The sequence below is a fragment of the Saccoglossus kowalevskii genome, chromosome 5 (genome assembly GCF_978046115.1).
Source record: "Saccoglossus kowalevskii chromosome 5, keSacKowa6.1, whole genome shotgun sequence".
Taxonomy (NCBI): Eukaryota; Metazoa; Hemichordata; class Enteropneusta; family Harrimaniidae; genus Saccoglossus; species Saccoglossus kowalevskii.
The window spans coordinates 41,622,576-41,640,452 of record NC_140645.1 but is presented as its reverse complement, the minus strand read 5'-3'; the positions used below and the strand labels follow the sequence as shown (position 1 = coordinate 41,640,452).

At 34.1% G+C, this 17,877-nt stretch overlaps 1 protein-coding gene across 1 annotated transcript in view; it reads right to left on the bottom strand.

The window, feature by feature from the left end:
- The window catches only part of LOC146746147 (uncharacterized), a 37,068-nt gene extending 31,766 nt beyond the window's left edge, over positions 1–5,302 (bottom strand). Inside the window, exons 1-6 of the mRNA XM_085499015.1 lie at positions 5,041–5,302; positions 4,526–4,639; positions 3,483–3,830; positions 3,010–3,123; positions 1,466–1,783; positions 549–662 (exon numbers count right to left, since the gene is read on the bottom strand). Coding sequence (XP_085355141.1) covers positions 549–662; positions 1,466–1,783; positions 3,010–3,123; positions 3,483–3,830; positions 4,526–4,639; positions 5,041–5,302 — 1,270 coding nt within the window. The remainder of the gene's footprint in view (positions 1–548; positions 663–1,465; positions 1,784–3,009; positions 3,124–3,482; positions 3,831–4,525; positions 4,640–5,040) is intronic.
- Between the last annotated feature and the right edge of the window lie 12,575 nt (positions 5,303–17,877).

The window sequence follows — 17,877 nt, the reverse complement described above, 5'->3', positions numbered from 1 at the left end:
CCATGATGCTTGTGGATACAATATAATGTATTGATAGTTAGGCAAAACCGTCTGCAGAAGGTAAGATCTACCCCGGGATATTCCACAATTCACGACGTCTACGTTCACATTTAACAGCGACTCCCTTACACCACCCTCTCACAACATCTGCGCTGCCTGTAGTGTTGTCTTTACTTATTCAATAGATTGTATATTTTGTTAATGAAGAGCGAAGACAAATCCTCGCCAAAAAACGTAGGAAGCGTCTGGTCGACGGTTATAAACAATGTGAAATAACGAGTTCTATTGATAATTTGCATGTTTACTTGGATTTTAACTTCTTTAGTTGATTTTACTTATGAACGAAAATCGAGTGAATATTAATACAGTCACGGTAGGTGTGGGTCTGAAATTACGTTGCATTTCATGATCTTATTTTTTGAAAAAGAAATAAGTGAAAAATTAAAAAAAGTTAACTTTGACGTTTGTGTTGTTTCGTACACACATCACTTGAAAATAAATGCATATCGACAACAAATGTTTCCTATCGATGAGAACGTGATACTTACCTATTTCACAATTCCTACCATCAAACGCCACTCCACACGCACATCGATAGACTAACGGGTCGTTATTACATATACCACCATTGAGACAGGGATTGGAAACACAGGCGTCTACATCTATATAGAAAATACAGCACATTTTACTATTTATAGACCGTCACATTGTGACGTCATTCATTTACTACTAGTATTTTTGCGGACCGGCACGCGAAAGTCTGATACAAAACAACGCTTACTAATCAGCACTAGGTTGTGACTGTTGTCACGGTGACAGCGTTTCCTATTAGAGACGCATAGTATGTAATGACGAATGAATGAGATCAAATATGTTTTAAGCAGAGTAAAAATAGAATGTGTAAAAGATATTAATAGAATGGACACATTCCAACCACGTACTTGGGCGCTACTGATAAATACTGTCGATAAAGTGAGTAGAACACATAGAACAGGTTAAGGTGTATAACGGTATTCTAAACAATTTACCGTTTACTGGGAAGGTTTCTTTGTTCCAAACAGTAGCCGTTTACTTTTACGTACTCCAAGTGGGGAGTACAAACTTTTTAAAAATAAACTTGTTTTTGAGCAGCAACACCCTGGATTCGACAAAACGATTTTTAAATCGGCGAGCTATGTGGATTACATGTATTTGAGTATTTTTTATAGTATGTTCCACTTGTGATAGAGCTCCGAAATTTTGTCAACGTGAAGCCAAACCTGTATACATATAAAAAACGACAAACACTAAAAACAACCATAAGACCGTGAACGCCCAAGTTCCTGTATTAATATTTGAAACAGCGTTACTGTGTTCGACAGTTTTCATACAAAAACAGAAATCTCTGTTCAACGATAATTAAATTTATAATTTTGGGGGATTTTCGAGAGAATTTTGTGAGTTTTGGAATAAAGTATAACTGTACCTGCTATAACTTCTATTTTGAAACCACTTAATCCACTACTTCCAAAACTACTGGTAGTAAAACTAATCCACATATTGGTGTTTGAAATAGTTATCTGATTTGTAGAATCTTCATATTTCTCGATACTACTAGTATCATCCGGGTCATCACCTGAACCAATCGTCATGGCCATATTGTTTTTAACAATGGTCACCACTAGTTCTGTTCCGGTATTAGCGCGTATCTTCCAGACGCACGAGAGATCGGGGTAATTTGGCGATGTCAGCGTGTACGGTTTTTTCCCAAGATACACATCAATTGTGTCTTTGCCACACTGATCTATAAACAAATAATTGGGTGACGTTATAGCGGACGTCAGAAAATTCAAATATTTGAAAGTGATCGGTTAAGAGCTCAACTTTGCCCTCATAGTGCGTGCCTATACTTTAATGGACATAACAACTGCAGAACGCTCACGTACTCAAAAGAAGACATGTACGTATTAACTCGTATTAACTCTTTTCCTTTTTGGCTTGGCCGATTACGTTTAAACACATACGAGCCACACCTGCACTATAGATGCCATATTTTTGCGCCATGTGTATCCCCTCCTATAGACCTTGAAGTCAAAATCGCAGATATATCTCATTCTACTCTTCCTGAGTGAGTGCTCGAAGTTGCTATTGTACTTTACCACTCTTCGTTGCAAAAAACGTTGATCCGGAAGGTTGGGGTAACATGTTCGTCAGGATCAGCTTTTTAACTTTTCTGTGTTTTTTTCGTTGTTCGATTTTGTTCAAACTTGCCAGGCAGATCACACCTGTAGTTAGGTGGAAACAAATGAAAAAAATGCCCCAAAACCTGAATTTGTGGCCGTGGCTTTGTACAAGGTAATTCTTTGAGTACAGATTTCGGACATATCTCATTCCGGTTTGCTTGAGTCTTAGCCTAATTCTTTTTTGAGTGTCGATACCATTGCGTCGACACTACGCATTACCAAATTTTCGATCGACTGAATATTTCAACATTCAAGTAAAACAATGTATGTGAAGCATTCAACTTTACTTATTCTCGGGGTTCAATTCTTACAAATCTTCAAGACTACCCAGAAAGTACATAAAGTAATTTCCCGAAGTCTGTCTAATGTAAGTAAGAATCGTAAGAACCAACAGAGAGCCGTCCTGGCTACCGGCTTGTCTGTCTGTATGTCTGTCTTAACAATAAAGGGCATAACACTATGATCGTTATCAACGTGTTATAAATATACATTTTATAAATAAAATTGATCAATTCGACATTGTGACTTCAGCGTTTAAGTTCTAGTTCATATTAATGAAATAGTTCAACATTATCCAATCAGCAATAACTTAATTTTGAGTATGTGGGCGTTCCCGTTGCTATGCCACGCGAAGACATGTGCGTACAATGTGAGCGTAGACAATGTTTAGCCAATCTCTGTTGAATATTTAAACTTGAATGAAAGCTGACGGTGGGCTTTTGCAGATTTATATGAATACGTTCATAAGCAAAGCCTTAGTGTTGTGCCTTTCACTGTATACCCTTACCGTATTGACATGATACTCCTTCGTAACCAATGGGACAGTCACACGTGAACTTGAACATTTGATTACTACATGTACCTCCATTTTGACAAGGAATTGACAAACAATTGTCGATATCTGAAAGCAAAAACAAACGAACTATATTTTTGCCAACCAGTCTTTTTGCGTAGAACGTAAACATGTGCGATCAAATTAAAAAGATATTGTATAGCTTATTCAATCTACGAATTATACAATGTGACAATGGTGAAGAATTCCTGCCAATATTTCATCTCCATGGCAACCGGATCCGGAATCAATCCGGATGGCTTTTTGTGTCATTGGCAACCTCTCATAAACATTTTTTGCATTTGTAAAATAACTTTTTAACCCCAAAATACATAATTATTCCCGAAATTAATGTCCATAACAACCGGTTTCACATATCCATTAATTAAAACCCAAAAGATTGGCTTCGGTCTGAATGGAAACCTCACCTGCTGTAACGCCAAGAATAAACCCTCTTCTACTATTACCAGAATCTGACGTAAATTTAATCCAAATATTCGAGTCATCGATGACGCTGTACTTTTTCGAATTAATCAACCCAGAGTAGTTATTGGTTTTAGTTTCGTCTGTATGTCTAGTGCCATATCCAATCTCCACCTTGTCAAAATCTCTTTCTGTCTCGAAGTCGAAAAAACGGAAAAAGATGGCGGATCCATCGGGACTGTGGACATTCCACAAACAATCTTCATCTTTGGTGTAGTTGTTAGGATAATCTGGTGAGGAAATATTCACCGAACTACCAGCAGGTAAAGTGATTCCCGTTTTGCCACAACGACCTATAAAGAGGCAAGTTATATAAAGTTATTCATTGTTCTGCAAGTAATTATGAGTAAATACATCAGCACGATATGTTTCAAATCGGTACAGCTGTTGCGTCCTGTCCTATATGGTATGACGTATACAACGTGATTTAGAGAAATTAACACTGTATTAGTTCTAGAAATTGTAATCATAATGGACATTTTTATATTATTGGAAATTTAACAAAGTAAGTCCTCTATGATTAAAGTTGTAGATAGAAAATATTTAATTGAGTGACCCTACAAAGTCAAATTTAATAAATGGGTATAATCATTTTTTGGCGATGAAAAATTGAAAACTACTTCACATTAGGGTAGGGTCACGAACCTGATATCCTGTCCGTACCACAGCTTCTGAAGATTGAAGTGATCGTAATTAGAATGCACGTATTCAAGTTTGTAGAGCGTTCTGGCTCATTTGCGTAACTGATTACCATTAGTTTACACATTGTAGAGATAAAGGAAATTATTACACCGCTTTATTACACGGGACTGCCATGATGTACGAGACAAATACAAGTATGATGCAATGGTCAAATCTTGGGGTCATTGATAATTAGTGATTTCTTAAATTAAAATTGTGACGAGCTCATTGGGATTTAGTAGTCATTGTAAAAAAACATTTGATAGATTATTCATTGTTCACACTATTCTATACTCGTCAGACTTACCTATCTCACAGTTATCTCCACCAAAAGTTGCACGGCAGTCACATCGGTAACTAAATGCCTCATCTATGCATGTACCGCCATTTTCACAAGGGTTGTTGTTGCAAAAATTATTACCTTAGAAGTGGAATACAAGATATTCAAATTTAAAATTACTTACTCTTAATAAAAAACGTACAAGTTATATAACATATGCATGTAATTTTGTTATGTGTATTAAAAACCAAAAAAATAGAGAAAAAACGATGCTACCTTAATTTGGTCAGATTATCACGGTATTCGATATATTCTCTTGTGATGTAATGCGATGATGGTAATTATACATCAAACATGAAAACCAAAATTTCCCTCACTAAGATGTGTTCGCCAATTTGTCATGGATATTCCGTTACTGTGTTTTCCATGTTGCCAACATATGACCAAACATTGATAGAGTGAATCCCTATCGCGATACATGTATGTTAGTGTAAACCGTAGTACACAGAAGCTGATTGTAGACATAAGTAACACATACTTACTTGCCTGGATATGTACCTTAAACCCAGAGTTTAATCCATACGATTTAAAGACGATCCAAGCTTTCTTGTCGCGGATTATGATATCCTTATTCGTGTCACCTCTATCAATCCTCTCTTGTTCATTCGTCTCATCATCTGGAGGTTTTTCACCAGAGTAAACTTTTAGAACATCATTTACTAGTAAGCCAATCTCACTAAACCGTAGGACAAGCTTTTCACCGTCAGTGGCGATTATTTCCCATCTACATGACTTATCTGGCATAGTCGATGATGTAATCACGCAATTACTTACAGGGATAACATCAGTTAGGTCATTACATTTGTCTGTGAAGGAGAATATTATGATAGTTAAGCTATATAGCATTTGATAATGCATATTATTACGTGTTATCAGTAAAACAATCGCCTTGATCCGAGGCACGCACAAACACACAAGCTATATGCATATCTGTGGATTACTCAAGCACAAACGTGTTGGTGCAACGTTCGAGCCCCGAAGTTTGAGCGTACAATAACACAATGCCCAACAAGAGACCAACAAATGTATTTGCGATGTTCGAACATAATAAATAGTATCGCCCCAATTACGCAATGTTCAAACGCACAAGTGTAAACTGCGTTCAAACCTAATTTATTGAATGGGTCTTGTTTGCAAGAACATAGCATCAAACATGGTTTTGTAACCCACCGTAATAATGTACTATCAATGAAGCTCATGGATTGATATAACATATTAATGATATTGGATAGGGTTCAACCAATTGCATGTGTGTTATGCAAAACATCACTTTTATCGTACATTTAAAGTATGACCTATGTGATGAAGAATTACAACTAGAATAAATTTAAATATTATAATAATAACGATCAAAGAGTTTTTTTGGCCATAAATGTAATTATTAGAAGAGTATTCGAGTTGTGTAAACAGATGTTGGTGCAAAGTGGACACAAATGTTGATGTAGTTTATTCGGTCATTGCTGTATTGTTCTGCACTTGCTTTTTTTATTCTCTTTATTTTCTTTTTTATAATAAATGCTTCACTGCAACAGCACTCGGATTTACCTTTTCATTATTATGACGAAAAAATAAAAATTATAATTGTTAACGCTGTCAGTCACAGTCCAGTCGTACAGACTGCATCATTTGTTGATGTTAATATGGTCTCATTATTTATTAATTAGTGTAAAAAGATAGGTGATGAGATAGATAAAAAATAGTTTTCTCTCTCGTTAATTGATTGATTGATTGATGGTTGGAATCAATGGCCGATGATAGCATGATTGATTGATTGGCTGAAAACTGTTTTATGTACCAAAATAATTTATCTATAGATTTGTAATGATGCGTGAAGTGATAAACCAACTAGTTTTATTCTTGTTATTTCGGACTGACATATTAGAGTATCTGGGTCAACTATTCAAAAGTATTGCCAGTATTGGTGTCGTTGAATCGACTTTGTTTTTGGAACTTTTACCTCCTGAGGTGTTACTGTTTAAAATTTTTATATTATCTTGTTTTTGTTTGATTTGGATACTTTTTCATTGTATAAAAATGTAAGTATACCTCTAATGTTCTTAGCGTTTACGGCATGGAATTACTGATAAACATCCTCATGCAAATACAAATTGCAAATTGTTTGCCCTAATGAAACGATCCACACGGAGTTTAATTTATATAATGTACCAAAGGGCACCTCAACTTATTGGAAAAACTATCATGTTTCTGCAATGAAGCTTCCTACTAATCACATTGAATATTCAAGATTATAACATCGAGATGCTGCCAGAGTGAAAATATGATCAGTGTTGCATTGTGCTTTTGACTGTAGTGCGCATGTCGGAAGTTTGTTCCCCGTGTATTCCCGACGGTAGTAAGCATTTCGGATATGTGTTCCCTGTAGATGAATGCTGGTAAATCAACCGGAACTAGTAATTAACAAAAGGTTTAAGCAATATGTGTAGACTTTAAATAAGTTCTTTATAAGTTCAGCTGTCGGGTGTCATCAGTCAAACACGTACAAAAACAAGATAAGACAAAACAATAATCACCGTAGCAGAAAGCATGTATGTTTTGTAGTATTAAAAAGATTATAAAACATTTATCGCTGATATAAAATACAATTTTACAAAATGTGGCTTGTCTACTGAACGTACGATCGAGAAATTCCAAACACCTGACTTGATGAGAATTGAGATCTTAGTTTATTTTTCATTTTTTTAAATATATATTTAATTACTATGTGTTCAGATATTTCATTTATATTTATACGTAATTAGTAGTTTCGGTAATCAATTTATTTACCATATTATAGGTTCAACTATAAAGCAGTTCAGTTATCTATAGGGACATCCATTTTGAAGTAGGATATGTAGGATAAGCATGGCATCGACAACACACGTCGTTACACTTGTTTGAGTTGGGAGGTCAATGATGCTACGGCAATGAAGTGTTCATTGTGACATGAGTGGAAATGCTACAGTAACTGGCCACATAGGAATAACTCCTGAAATAATGATGGTCTTGGTGTTAGGATTTAGGCGTGCCCTGTCATGTGACCTAATTAAGTATGCATAAATACAATACATCATCTCATAAATCGCGCTTTCTAATGACGGGGCACTTTTGTGACGTCAAAAGGGCGTACTAGTATATGGATGAAGACAATTTCGTTCAAATCGACCACTGTGTTTGGTTGTCATTCGCCGTCTAGAATACAGTAACAATAATTCAAAACGTAATCTTCACTAATGAACAGCGTCGACGTTTAAACGAACTTTGTGCCATTTACGTTAAAGAAGCACCCGGTCACTAGAGGGCGCGATTGATAGAAAATGTGTATTGGAGATAACTCATTGGAGATACACATACACGTATTTATCATATCTCTGTATGCATTAATATACGGTGGTTGTCTCGTGCATCGCGTACGAAGTTAGAGTAAACAAACATTCACAGGTGGTGTATATGCGCATGGAACCCAGTCATCCAGTATGACGGCCGGAACGAACACAGCCCTCCAACCAAAATATTTTCCTGCCGGCCATGCATATTTTACTGACCATTATGCAATATACCGTGTCGTCTGTATTCATCACTCATTCTAGTATAGCAGGGGCGTCACCGTCGTTTATTTATTAAACTAATGTGACAGGGTAATTATCAGCGATGATGATTTCATGAAGAATTACGTCACTGATATTAAATATTGATTTTATTAACAACATTAATTCCCCAAGAGTACCATTGGACGATGAGTTGGTTATAAACGGGGTGCGTGTGTCTATTATACTTTATACATTTACTTTACTACTCTGCCATACTGTTTTATTTATGTTATAATTTATACATCATGGATTTCCCATTTGGAACTGCAGATTGCTTAGTTCAATAGAATTGTCTATTACAAATATGCAAATTAATAAAAATAGATATTTCAAAATATCTAGGAATATTATTGACATTTATTAATCAAGTTCCTCGTATTTAAAGTACGCACCTATAATTAAAAAAATAGTGTCAACAAACAAAGTTTCGAATCCAACTTGTGTTAACTTACAAAATAAAATAAAAATATTTGAAAGTACTCAAAACCCAGATATGTTTCAGGTCTTGATAGGTAGTTTCTCACAGTAACTGTTTTGTGATATTAGTATACGAGTAATTGTTGTATTTTATAGACGCGTTATATTGTCATGATATTGAATTAGCTATATAATGCTTAATTAGCATAATATCTTTACTAGTTTAGCCTGTGGGAAGGTGCATTATACTATTTGGTGATGCATCATCATTCTCTTGGAAGATTCGTCTAATTGGTGGAAATACATTATACTATAGGAAAATGCACCATACTATGGGATGATACATCATAAGCCCATGGAGACGTCCCTGTTCAAATCTGTTTCAAAATGTTTGACTCCAAAATACTGCCCATTCTTAGCTATGGTGGTAAAATATGGGGCTCATTTACCACCCAGCCCCGAACATAGAACGCGTACATACCAAATTCTGTAAACATATCCTGAAACAGAATATATCAACAACTAATGCTGCAGTACGGGGAGAGCTTGGGAGATTTAGTTTACGTGCATTAAGGTCACCCAGAATGGTAAAATATTGGATAAAAATATTAAAAATGGATACAAACAGATATGTACATCAATGTTATCTAGAGCAATGCTATCTGGCCCAAAGGGATTGATTGCTGGGTCAATGAACTGAAGAACAGCCTATTAAATTACGGTTTTGCTGAGACTTAATATATTCAGGGAGTTGGAAATGAACCTAAATTTCTATCTGAGTTCAGAAAACAATGTAAATACATTGAATTTCAACTATGGCATATAGACATAAACAGCCTTAGTAGACTTGATACTTTCAAATTGTTTAAGGAGGCACTTTCCCTAGAACAATACCTACTAATTCCAATGAAACCTATTTTTAAATGAGCACTAACTTCTTTTCGTGTGTCCAGCCACACTCTAAATATTGAACAGGGAAGACGTGTAAATCTTCCACGCAAAAATAGGTTATGTCACAGTTGTCATGATGGCAACATAGAAAACGAGTATCATTTTCTTTTGATATGTACTTCCTACCAGTCCTTGAGGGAAAAGTATATTCCTAGAAAATAATTTATTAACCCTAATATAGAGAAGTTTGTTCAGCTTATGTTTTATTATTATTATTATTATTATTATTATTATTATTATTATTATTATTATTATTATTATTATTATTATTATTATTATTATTATTATTATTATTATTATTATTATTATTATTATTATTATTATTATTATTATTATTCATATTTATAGGAAAATGCATCATGTTATTTGAAAATGCATCATGCTACAGTAAGACGCATCATACTATTGGAAAGAACATGGTCTTATATGTGCAATATATTAGCAATGTATGGTAGGTACATACAGAGGTGAATAAACCTGAAATGCACATTTGACGTATACTTGGTTCACGATCGTCAGCTCTATGGCAAAATATTTCCGCAGCCATATAACGACCTCGGTACAATAAAAATGTATTTAACCAGGGAACAGTCAATCCCATCAACTAGTCTCACAAATTTTCATTATTACAAACCTATTGAGCTGGAAAACCGATAAGTAATTCAGTGTCTGGGGACGTTAAGAATGTTAATAGACAGGCAATGCATTCTGGGATATTACAATAAGATTCCTTCACGTGGATTTTTCGAATTCGTGCTCGACGTACAACATCTTCAAATGTGGCAGATTCTAGTTTTAAAGTTTTAAAATTCCAATGCACATAACTATATATTCCATAACAATGTTGATCGAACGAGATCTTGAACTAGTACAGCCATGTGTAACAGCGACGTTCCATATTAACGGGGGTGTTTCGCCCAGAACGTCAACTTGAATTCTGCCCCATTTTCCCCAAAACAATTTCAATATTAAAATTTTTATTAAAACAGTACTTTTAATTTGATTTTTCCTGAGGATTGAAATAGTCTTTATTTTTCAATTAACTTTTGAATTGAAATTGGTGAAGGACGATAATATAAATAAGTTACAATCTATTCACGAGAATATGCATACATTATCATATGTAGCTCTATGTCATCTCTACGAAGAGAATGACGTCACAGTGCGCCGGTCTTAGATGTTGTATGAGAGGGGCTGTGTTTGCATCAATGACATATAAACAAGACATGGATATAGAACACGGACGCGCGCGACACGACGCGTGTTATAATATAATGCTCGGTCGGAGAGCCTACTTATTTGGATGCAAGTGGTGCGTAGTAATAATTTTCCTAGCTTTGTTTGTAGATTATATATGGCTAATATGATGTTGTCTGCGATCTACGAATACATTTAAGGCTTCATCACCATGACGACACTCGTTAGGGAGATACACCCAAATGATACATTCATACAAAAATTGTATCTGCGAATAACTATCTAACGAACCCAGCAATGTTCATTAGTGATACGGCAATTAAATTGTAATCATTATAAATAAAAATGTTTTGTTTTATTCACTCGTTAATTTATTTAAACAGCATACCACTAGTTTGCTCAATAGTGTGATGCGAAGCCGAATATTTTATTGCGCCATTCTTCAAATCCAGTGTGACGTTATGAGAAAGGGTTATTATTCGTGTAATAAATCACCACCACGGAATTAAAGAAGTTCAGTTATATTTTTGCCTTGAAATGAAATCATTTGCTAATAGAGGTTTACATTATCGTGCGCTAATGTGAAACTATGACGTCATAAAATCTCTAATTCTCATCTATAATGAGGCGTCCGCCGTAAAAATGTACCAATCTTCGCCATAGAAGTCTAATTATATATTGGTAGCCAATGTTTTCAATGGTTACCTCATATCAGTTACGTCTACCTTGACAGAGGGATTTGAAGGCGATAATGCAACATTTAAAAACTGGCATGACAGCGTGAATGGTTTTTACTTTTGTGTTACTGATGTTAGCTCTGATTATATTCAGGAGCAGCTTTGTAAATTATCTACAGGGAAAATTACTGGACATAATAGTTTAAGTAGTAGACCCGTTAAATGTGCTGCACATATGTTTTGCTCAGCCATTAGTCATTATATTGAATCCTTCCTTGAAAACAGGTGTTATTCCTGATGAATGGAAGCATTCATACATTACCCCCCCCCCACTTGTTTAAAGTTGGAGAAACTATTTCTAATTAATACATTATTTCTATCTTGTCTGTTACAATGAACATATTGGAGAGTGTTGTTTATGATCAATGTTATAACTTTTTGACATAAAATAAACGGGTACATTGTGTCCAGTTGTGTTTTTGCTCCAAAACTGAATATATTCTTGAGAATATGGACAGGGGTCGTTTAACAGAAGCTTTTGTGTTTTGACTTGAGAAAGGTCTTAGACACTGTTAGTCATAAATAGTTATTGATAAGAATTGCGTAGTTTTAGTGTTTTGGATCTGAAATTTGATTGTTTCACATCTTATTTATTTAATGGAAAACAATATATTTCAATTAATGGTTCTATTTTGGTTACACAATTAGTTACATGTGGTGTTCCACAGGGCTCCATTTAGGGCCCATTAATGATTGTCCTGAATATAAATGATTTACCTGATTGTACCAGTCACTGTAAGATGGTGCTTTGTGTTGAAGGTACAGCAATATTCTCGGGCAGTGGTGACTACAATGTAGTAACTAATAATATCAATTCTGATTTAGCTAGTATTTCTATTCGACAAATTGACCTCGGAGGTCTCGTTGTGAGCGAGAGTCACAAAACTTGTTTTTGCACCTTTGTAATCATAGCAGTACGCACTATGAGAACGAAATTGTCGACAGTTTTGTTATCTTCGACGGATAGAATTCTGTTATATATATATCCTTCGACTTAAAGCGAAGGTGTCGTCATCTGCGCATGCGTCAGATGGCCATAGCGTGTCATTGTTGTGTCATAGGCGTCTACCCATAAGCCTTTGCGTTTTTAGCGTGTGTTGTTATCATCGCTTGGGACTCTATCATCCCCGCGCGTGCGCAGGTGACGACCCTCCCGCTTTAAGTATTCATTCTCTTTATTCAGAGACCCTTGTGAACTAGAACGCTGCGTGGTGACTGCAGCGCTATAAAGTGGTATTGAGATGCAGAATCAGCCAAGTTCAATATTTATCGGCAATCAGGCGATCAATTGTGACCAATGTGTTATTTATGTGGGAGAATATACGATCTATTTCCTGGTACAGACAATATTGTACTCAAAGACTATGAACGAATTGACGGGATATTTAATGGTTGAGGCATGACGGCTGTATAGTACATACTTCCGGTAAATATATCCGTTCAAGATTTGCATGGACTTTTTACTGTCTTTCATCCAATTTTTATCTTATCGCTATTATATTCGGCTTCTGAGTTTGATGAGATGTAAAATAAATTATTATACTATACACAATAAAACTTAATTGATGCCAGTAATGAATGAATATCATTTTTTATTTGCGTTGGAGTAAATAATTAAACACACAAACAAAAAGTGGATGGGTTATTACTGAATAATGAGAGAAAAACAAGCTGATGGCGTCCCACGTGACCTGTCGTTTTACATTGTGGCGCAGAGGAACTTAAAATCATATAAACAACACAGTTTACACAGCATTGTGTATGCATGGATTATCATGACCTCATTCCTAGAACCGACACATTCAATACACGACTTACGGATTTCAATATTGCGTGGTATTTTTGTCTGAATAAGTCTCGTTCGTAGCCACTCTAAAATCTGAATCGTCCTTTAAATATATATTTACAACATCACTGCATGACATGTAAATTTGAATTTTATTTGGAAAACGCGAAATCTTGAAAAACAATTGCATTCTTCTGTCTTTTTTTCTAATCACGAGAAGGTGTCCGTGAGCTTCACGAATCAAATGAGTCTTTAATTTTCTGACGTACTTGGACTTATTAATACGCACACCAGAAATCCGTATTGTAAATGACCCCCCCCCCTCCACATAAACATGTGCATTTGTATTATAAGGTACACATGTTTGTTCTAAGACATTGAAACGACTCAATGATTCCCGCGGGATTGTTACTACCTGTTCATGTTTTGGGAAACATCTTGAAATCACCCCATATTTGTACCGATTATCGAGGACGAAATCCCAGGAGACAGTCGAGACCTATACATCGGACCAGTCTTCTTCACATTTTAATTAATTTCAACACATTTCCACACAGTGGCGGAACCAGAGAGGGGGGCCAGGGGGGCCATGCCTCCCCAAACGCATGATGAATAATATTATCTGGATTACGCATAGTTTATCTGCAATTTACGCTCCGTAATGTTAAGCGACGCTTGCTCCCCGCCCCAATACATTTTGCAGGATCCGCCACTGTTTCCACATTCCATCTTCGCTGCATATAATACACCATCGTAACAATTTATTAGTGGGTCAGGTGATAACACCACATCCACGTCATCACGGTATAATATCTCTTGTTATTAATAATTTATAAACATACTCTATTTTGTGAGTCTAGAAGAGAACACACTAACAAAGCATTCTTCCAGGGGAATATACATTTCACATATCTTAGGCTAATACAACAACGAACAAATGAACGAAATTGCGTTTCTGTAAAGGGGTAAATTATTCACTGGGTTTTAATTTTGCTTATTTCGTTGACTGGAAAATGCTCTAAATTAAAACCCAGTGAATATGTAAAATTTAGCATAGAACACATTATCTAAATGATAAAACCGTGAATTTAAAACCCACTGAATAGGCCTGAAATGGTAAATTAGCGAAATTTAAAACCAGTGAAAATTAGTCATTTTACAGTACATTCTGACGCGAAAAACAACAATACGATGTTTTTTCCCTTATTGCGTTATTTAACCATTTTTAACACATTATTATTTTGTTCTATAAAGAAAAACAATAAAACAAGTCAATTCAGATATGTATTTACCGTAGTCAAATACGCGACTTCTCGATAGAATCACGTAAGGGTACGTTTACGGATGATGCACGGTCTCAAACTTTTTCAGAAAATACCAGTGCTTTTGTTTCTATCGTACTGGCACAATTAATACAACGTGCACTCGCAATCAGAATGTAGTCACGTAGTCAGTATTGGGCCTCGAGATTTGGTAACAGTTACAATAATACGATGTAACTTCATTCATGGGAACAATATACTATGGTAGGTATGGTATAGATCTATGGTATGGTATAGCAGAATGCAACACATGCTTCTTTGAAAATTTACGTTAATAGACTAGTTACAGATATACAGCTAGTCAATAGTCGCGGTTACTTGGTATCAAACATAGAAGTTTGCAGTGCTTTCCACGTCAAATTTAGCACGTTTGATACAACAATAATGACAACATTGTGCTAAACTTGACAATTTTGGTAACCCCGTAAACAACACACAAGCAGTGTAATAAAAAAATAATAAAATAATAAATGATGAAAATAAAAAGCAACAACTAGTATGCTGTTACCTGCTGGGGCGTGGCAAACGCACAGACTAGCGATTATTAGAACAGCTACAGAACGTACCACCGCGGTATGTCAGAAACGTCCTCTAAGGACCGGCTAATCCGTTCATTTCCGCTTTATACGTAACGTGAGAAATGTCATTTATCTCGAGAGTGGCGTGGTTTGGTAGACAGCTATTCGGACAACTACTATTGATTAATCTGATGACTGACTAGTCATGTGACTCCAAAACCTTCAAGTAGCCTCTTGTATCACGTGCATAAAGGCAATATGGATACATTTTCGAGCATATGTGAATAATTTTATTTGACATATCATCTTGATCTGATTTATCGTAAAATAAAATGTTGTTATGGTTACAAAGTATTTGTTCGGAAATATATTGAAACGATAGTGCTTGACTATGATTTGTCATAAACAGAACAGGTTCTTACACTCAGCTGAACGATCGTTTGGCGACACAATGAAATTTACTAAATACGCATGCGCACTGGTTATTTTGGTACGTACAGTAACAATTACCGCATATGCGTATCATAGCCGAACGGCATCAGACCTCACTAACTGTGTTGGAGCACCGCGGAGGACGCAACTCACGCGACCTTGTCAGGTTAATGCGTATTGGTATTTCAACAGTTCCCATAAAACGAATACTATATCAAGCAATAATATTTAAAACAAATAAGTTTTCGTTTATATTGAATCTTTAAATTCATAACGACAATGACTCATATAATCTGCAACAAATGTTTACAAAAAAAGACTTGATAACACACTGCGATACAAAGTGGCACTCATTTCACTCTTCAGTTGGGAATATTGTGTGAAATATTTGATGGTATAAATATGCATAGTCAGATTATCTAGCTTCTTATTGTTTAGTGGGTCCTTGGGTCGCCTCGAGGAGAAGACCCACGAAACATTAGGAAAGTTTCCAGGCTAAAATATGCGCAGATTGCAAGAATGTCCGATGGTTTAACAGGATATATCCTTGCTTCGAATTACTGGGAATCTGTAAAGTTTCATCTTGGGGGTCATTATGCACGCGAAGAGCAGAAGAGAAACGACCATTTGAAGGACAAAAATAAGTCGCGCGGCTGTATAGCTCACAACGAAATGAGCTCGGCGGCCATTTTGAGCGAATTCAAAGCATTACATATTTTACATCATAGTCCCAAGCATTGTCGATGTTCTCACAACTTTAAAACAAAGATAGATTACATAAATACATTATACAAATGAACACACTATTAACAAACATTTACTACTATTTAATTGTTATTAACTACTATTAACAAACATTTACTACTATTTAATTGTTATTAACTACTATTAACAAACATTTACTACTATTTAATTGTTATTAACTACTATTAACAAACATTTACTACTATTTAATTGTTATGAACTACTATTAACAAACATTTACTACTATTTAATTGTTATTAACTACTATTAACAAACATGTACTACTATTTAATTGTTATTAACTACTATTAACAAACATTTACTACTATTTAATTGTTATTAACTACTATTAACAAACATTTACTCTATTTAATAGTTATTAACTAATATTAACAAATATTTACTACTATTTAATAGTTATTATCTAATATTAACAAACATGTACTACTATTTAATTGTTATTAACTACTATTAACAAACATGTACTACTATTTAATTGTTTTTAACTACTATTAACAAACATGTACTACTATTTAATTGTTATTAACTACTATTAACAAACATTTACTACTATTTAATTGTTATTAACTAATATTAACAAACATTTACTACTATGTAATAGTTATTAACTAATATTAACAAATATTTACTACTATTTAATTGTTATTAACTACTATTAACAAACATTTACTACTATTTAATTGTTATTAACTACTATTAACAAACATTTACTACTATTTAATTGTTATTAACTACTATTAACAAACATTTACTACTATTTAATTGTTATTAACTACTATTAACAAACATTTACTACTATTTAATTGTTATTAACTACTATTAACAAACATTTACTACTATTTAATTGTTAGTAACTACTATTAACAAACATTTACTACTATTTAATTGTTATTAACTACTATTAACAAACATTTACTACTATTTAATAGTTATTAACTAATATTAACAAATATTTACTACTATTTAATTGTTATTAACTACTATTAACAAACATTTACTACTATTTAATTTTATTAACTACTATTAACAAACATTTACTACTATTTAATTGTTATTTACTAATATTAACAAACATTTACTACTATTTAATTGTTATTAACTACTATTAACAAACATTTACTACTATTTAATTGTTATTAACTACTATTAACAAACATTTACTACTATTTAATTGTTATTAACTACTATTAACAAACATTTACTACTATTTAATTGTTAGTAACTACTATTAACAAATATTTACTACTATTTAATTGTTATTAACTACTATTAACAAACATTTACTACTATTTAATTGTTAGTAACTACTATTAACAAACATTTACTACTATTTAATTGTTATTAACTACTATTAACAAACATTTACTACTATTTAATTGTTAGTAACTACTATTAACAAACATTTACTACTATTTAATTGTTAGTAACTACTATTAACCCCTTATTTGAACTGTATAATTGTCATTTTTTTTCAAGGTTAGGAAAGTTTGTATTCTGCTTCTTTTCGTGTTATGGATATTTATCCTCGAGTTCCCACGTTTATTTTGTTTTTAACAACATATATTTATGTAATAAAGATATTATTACTAATAGGAAACTGTCAGTAG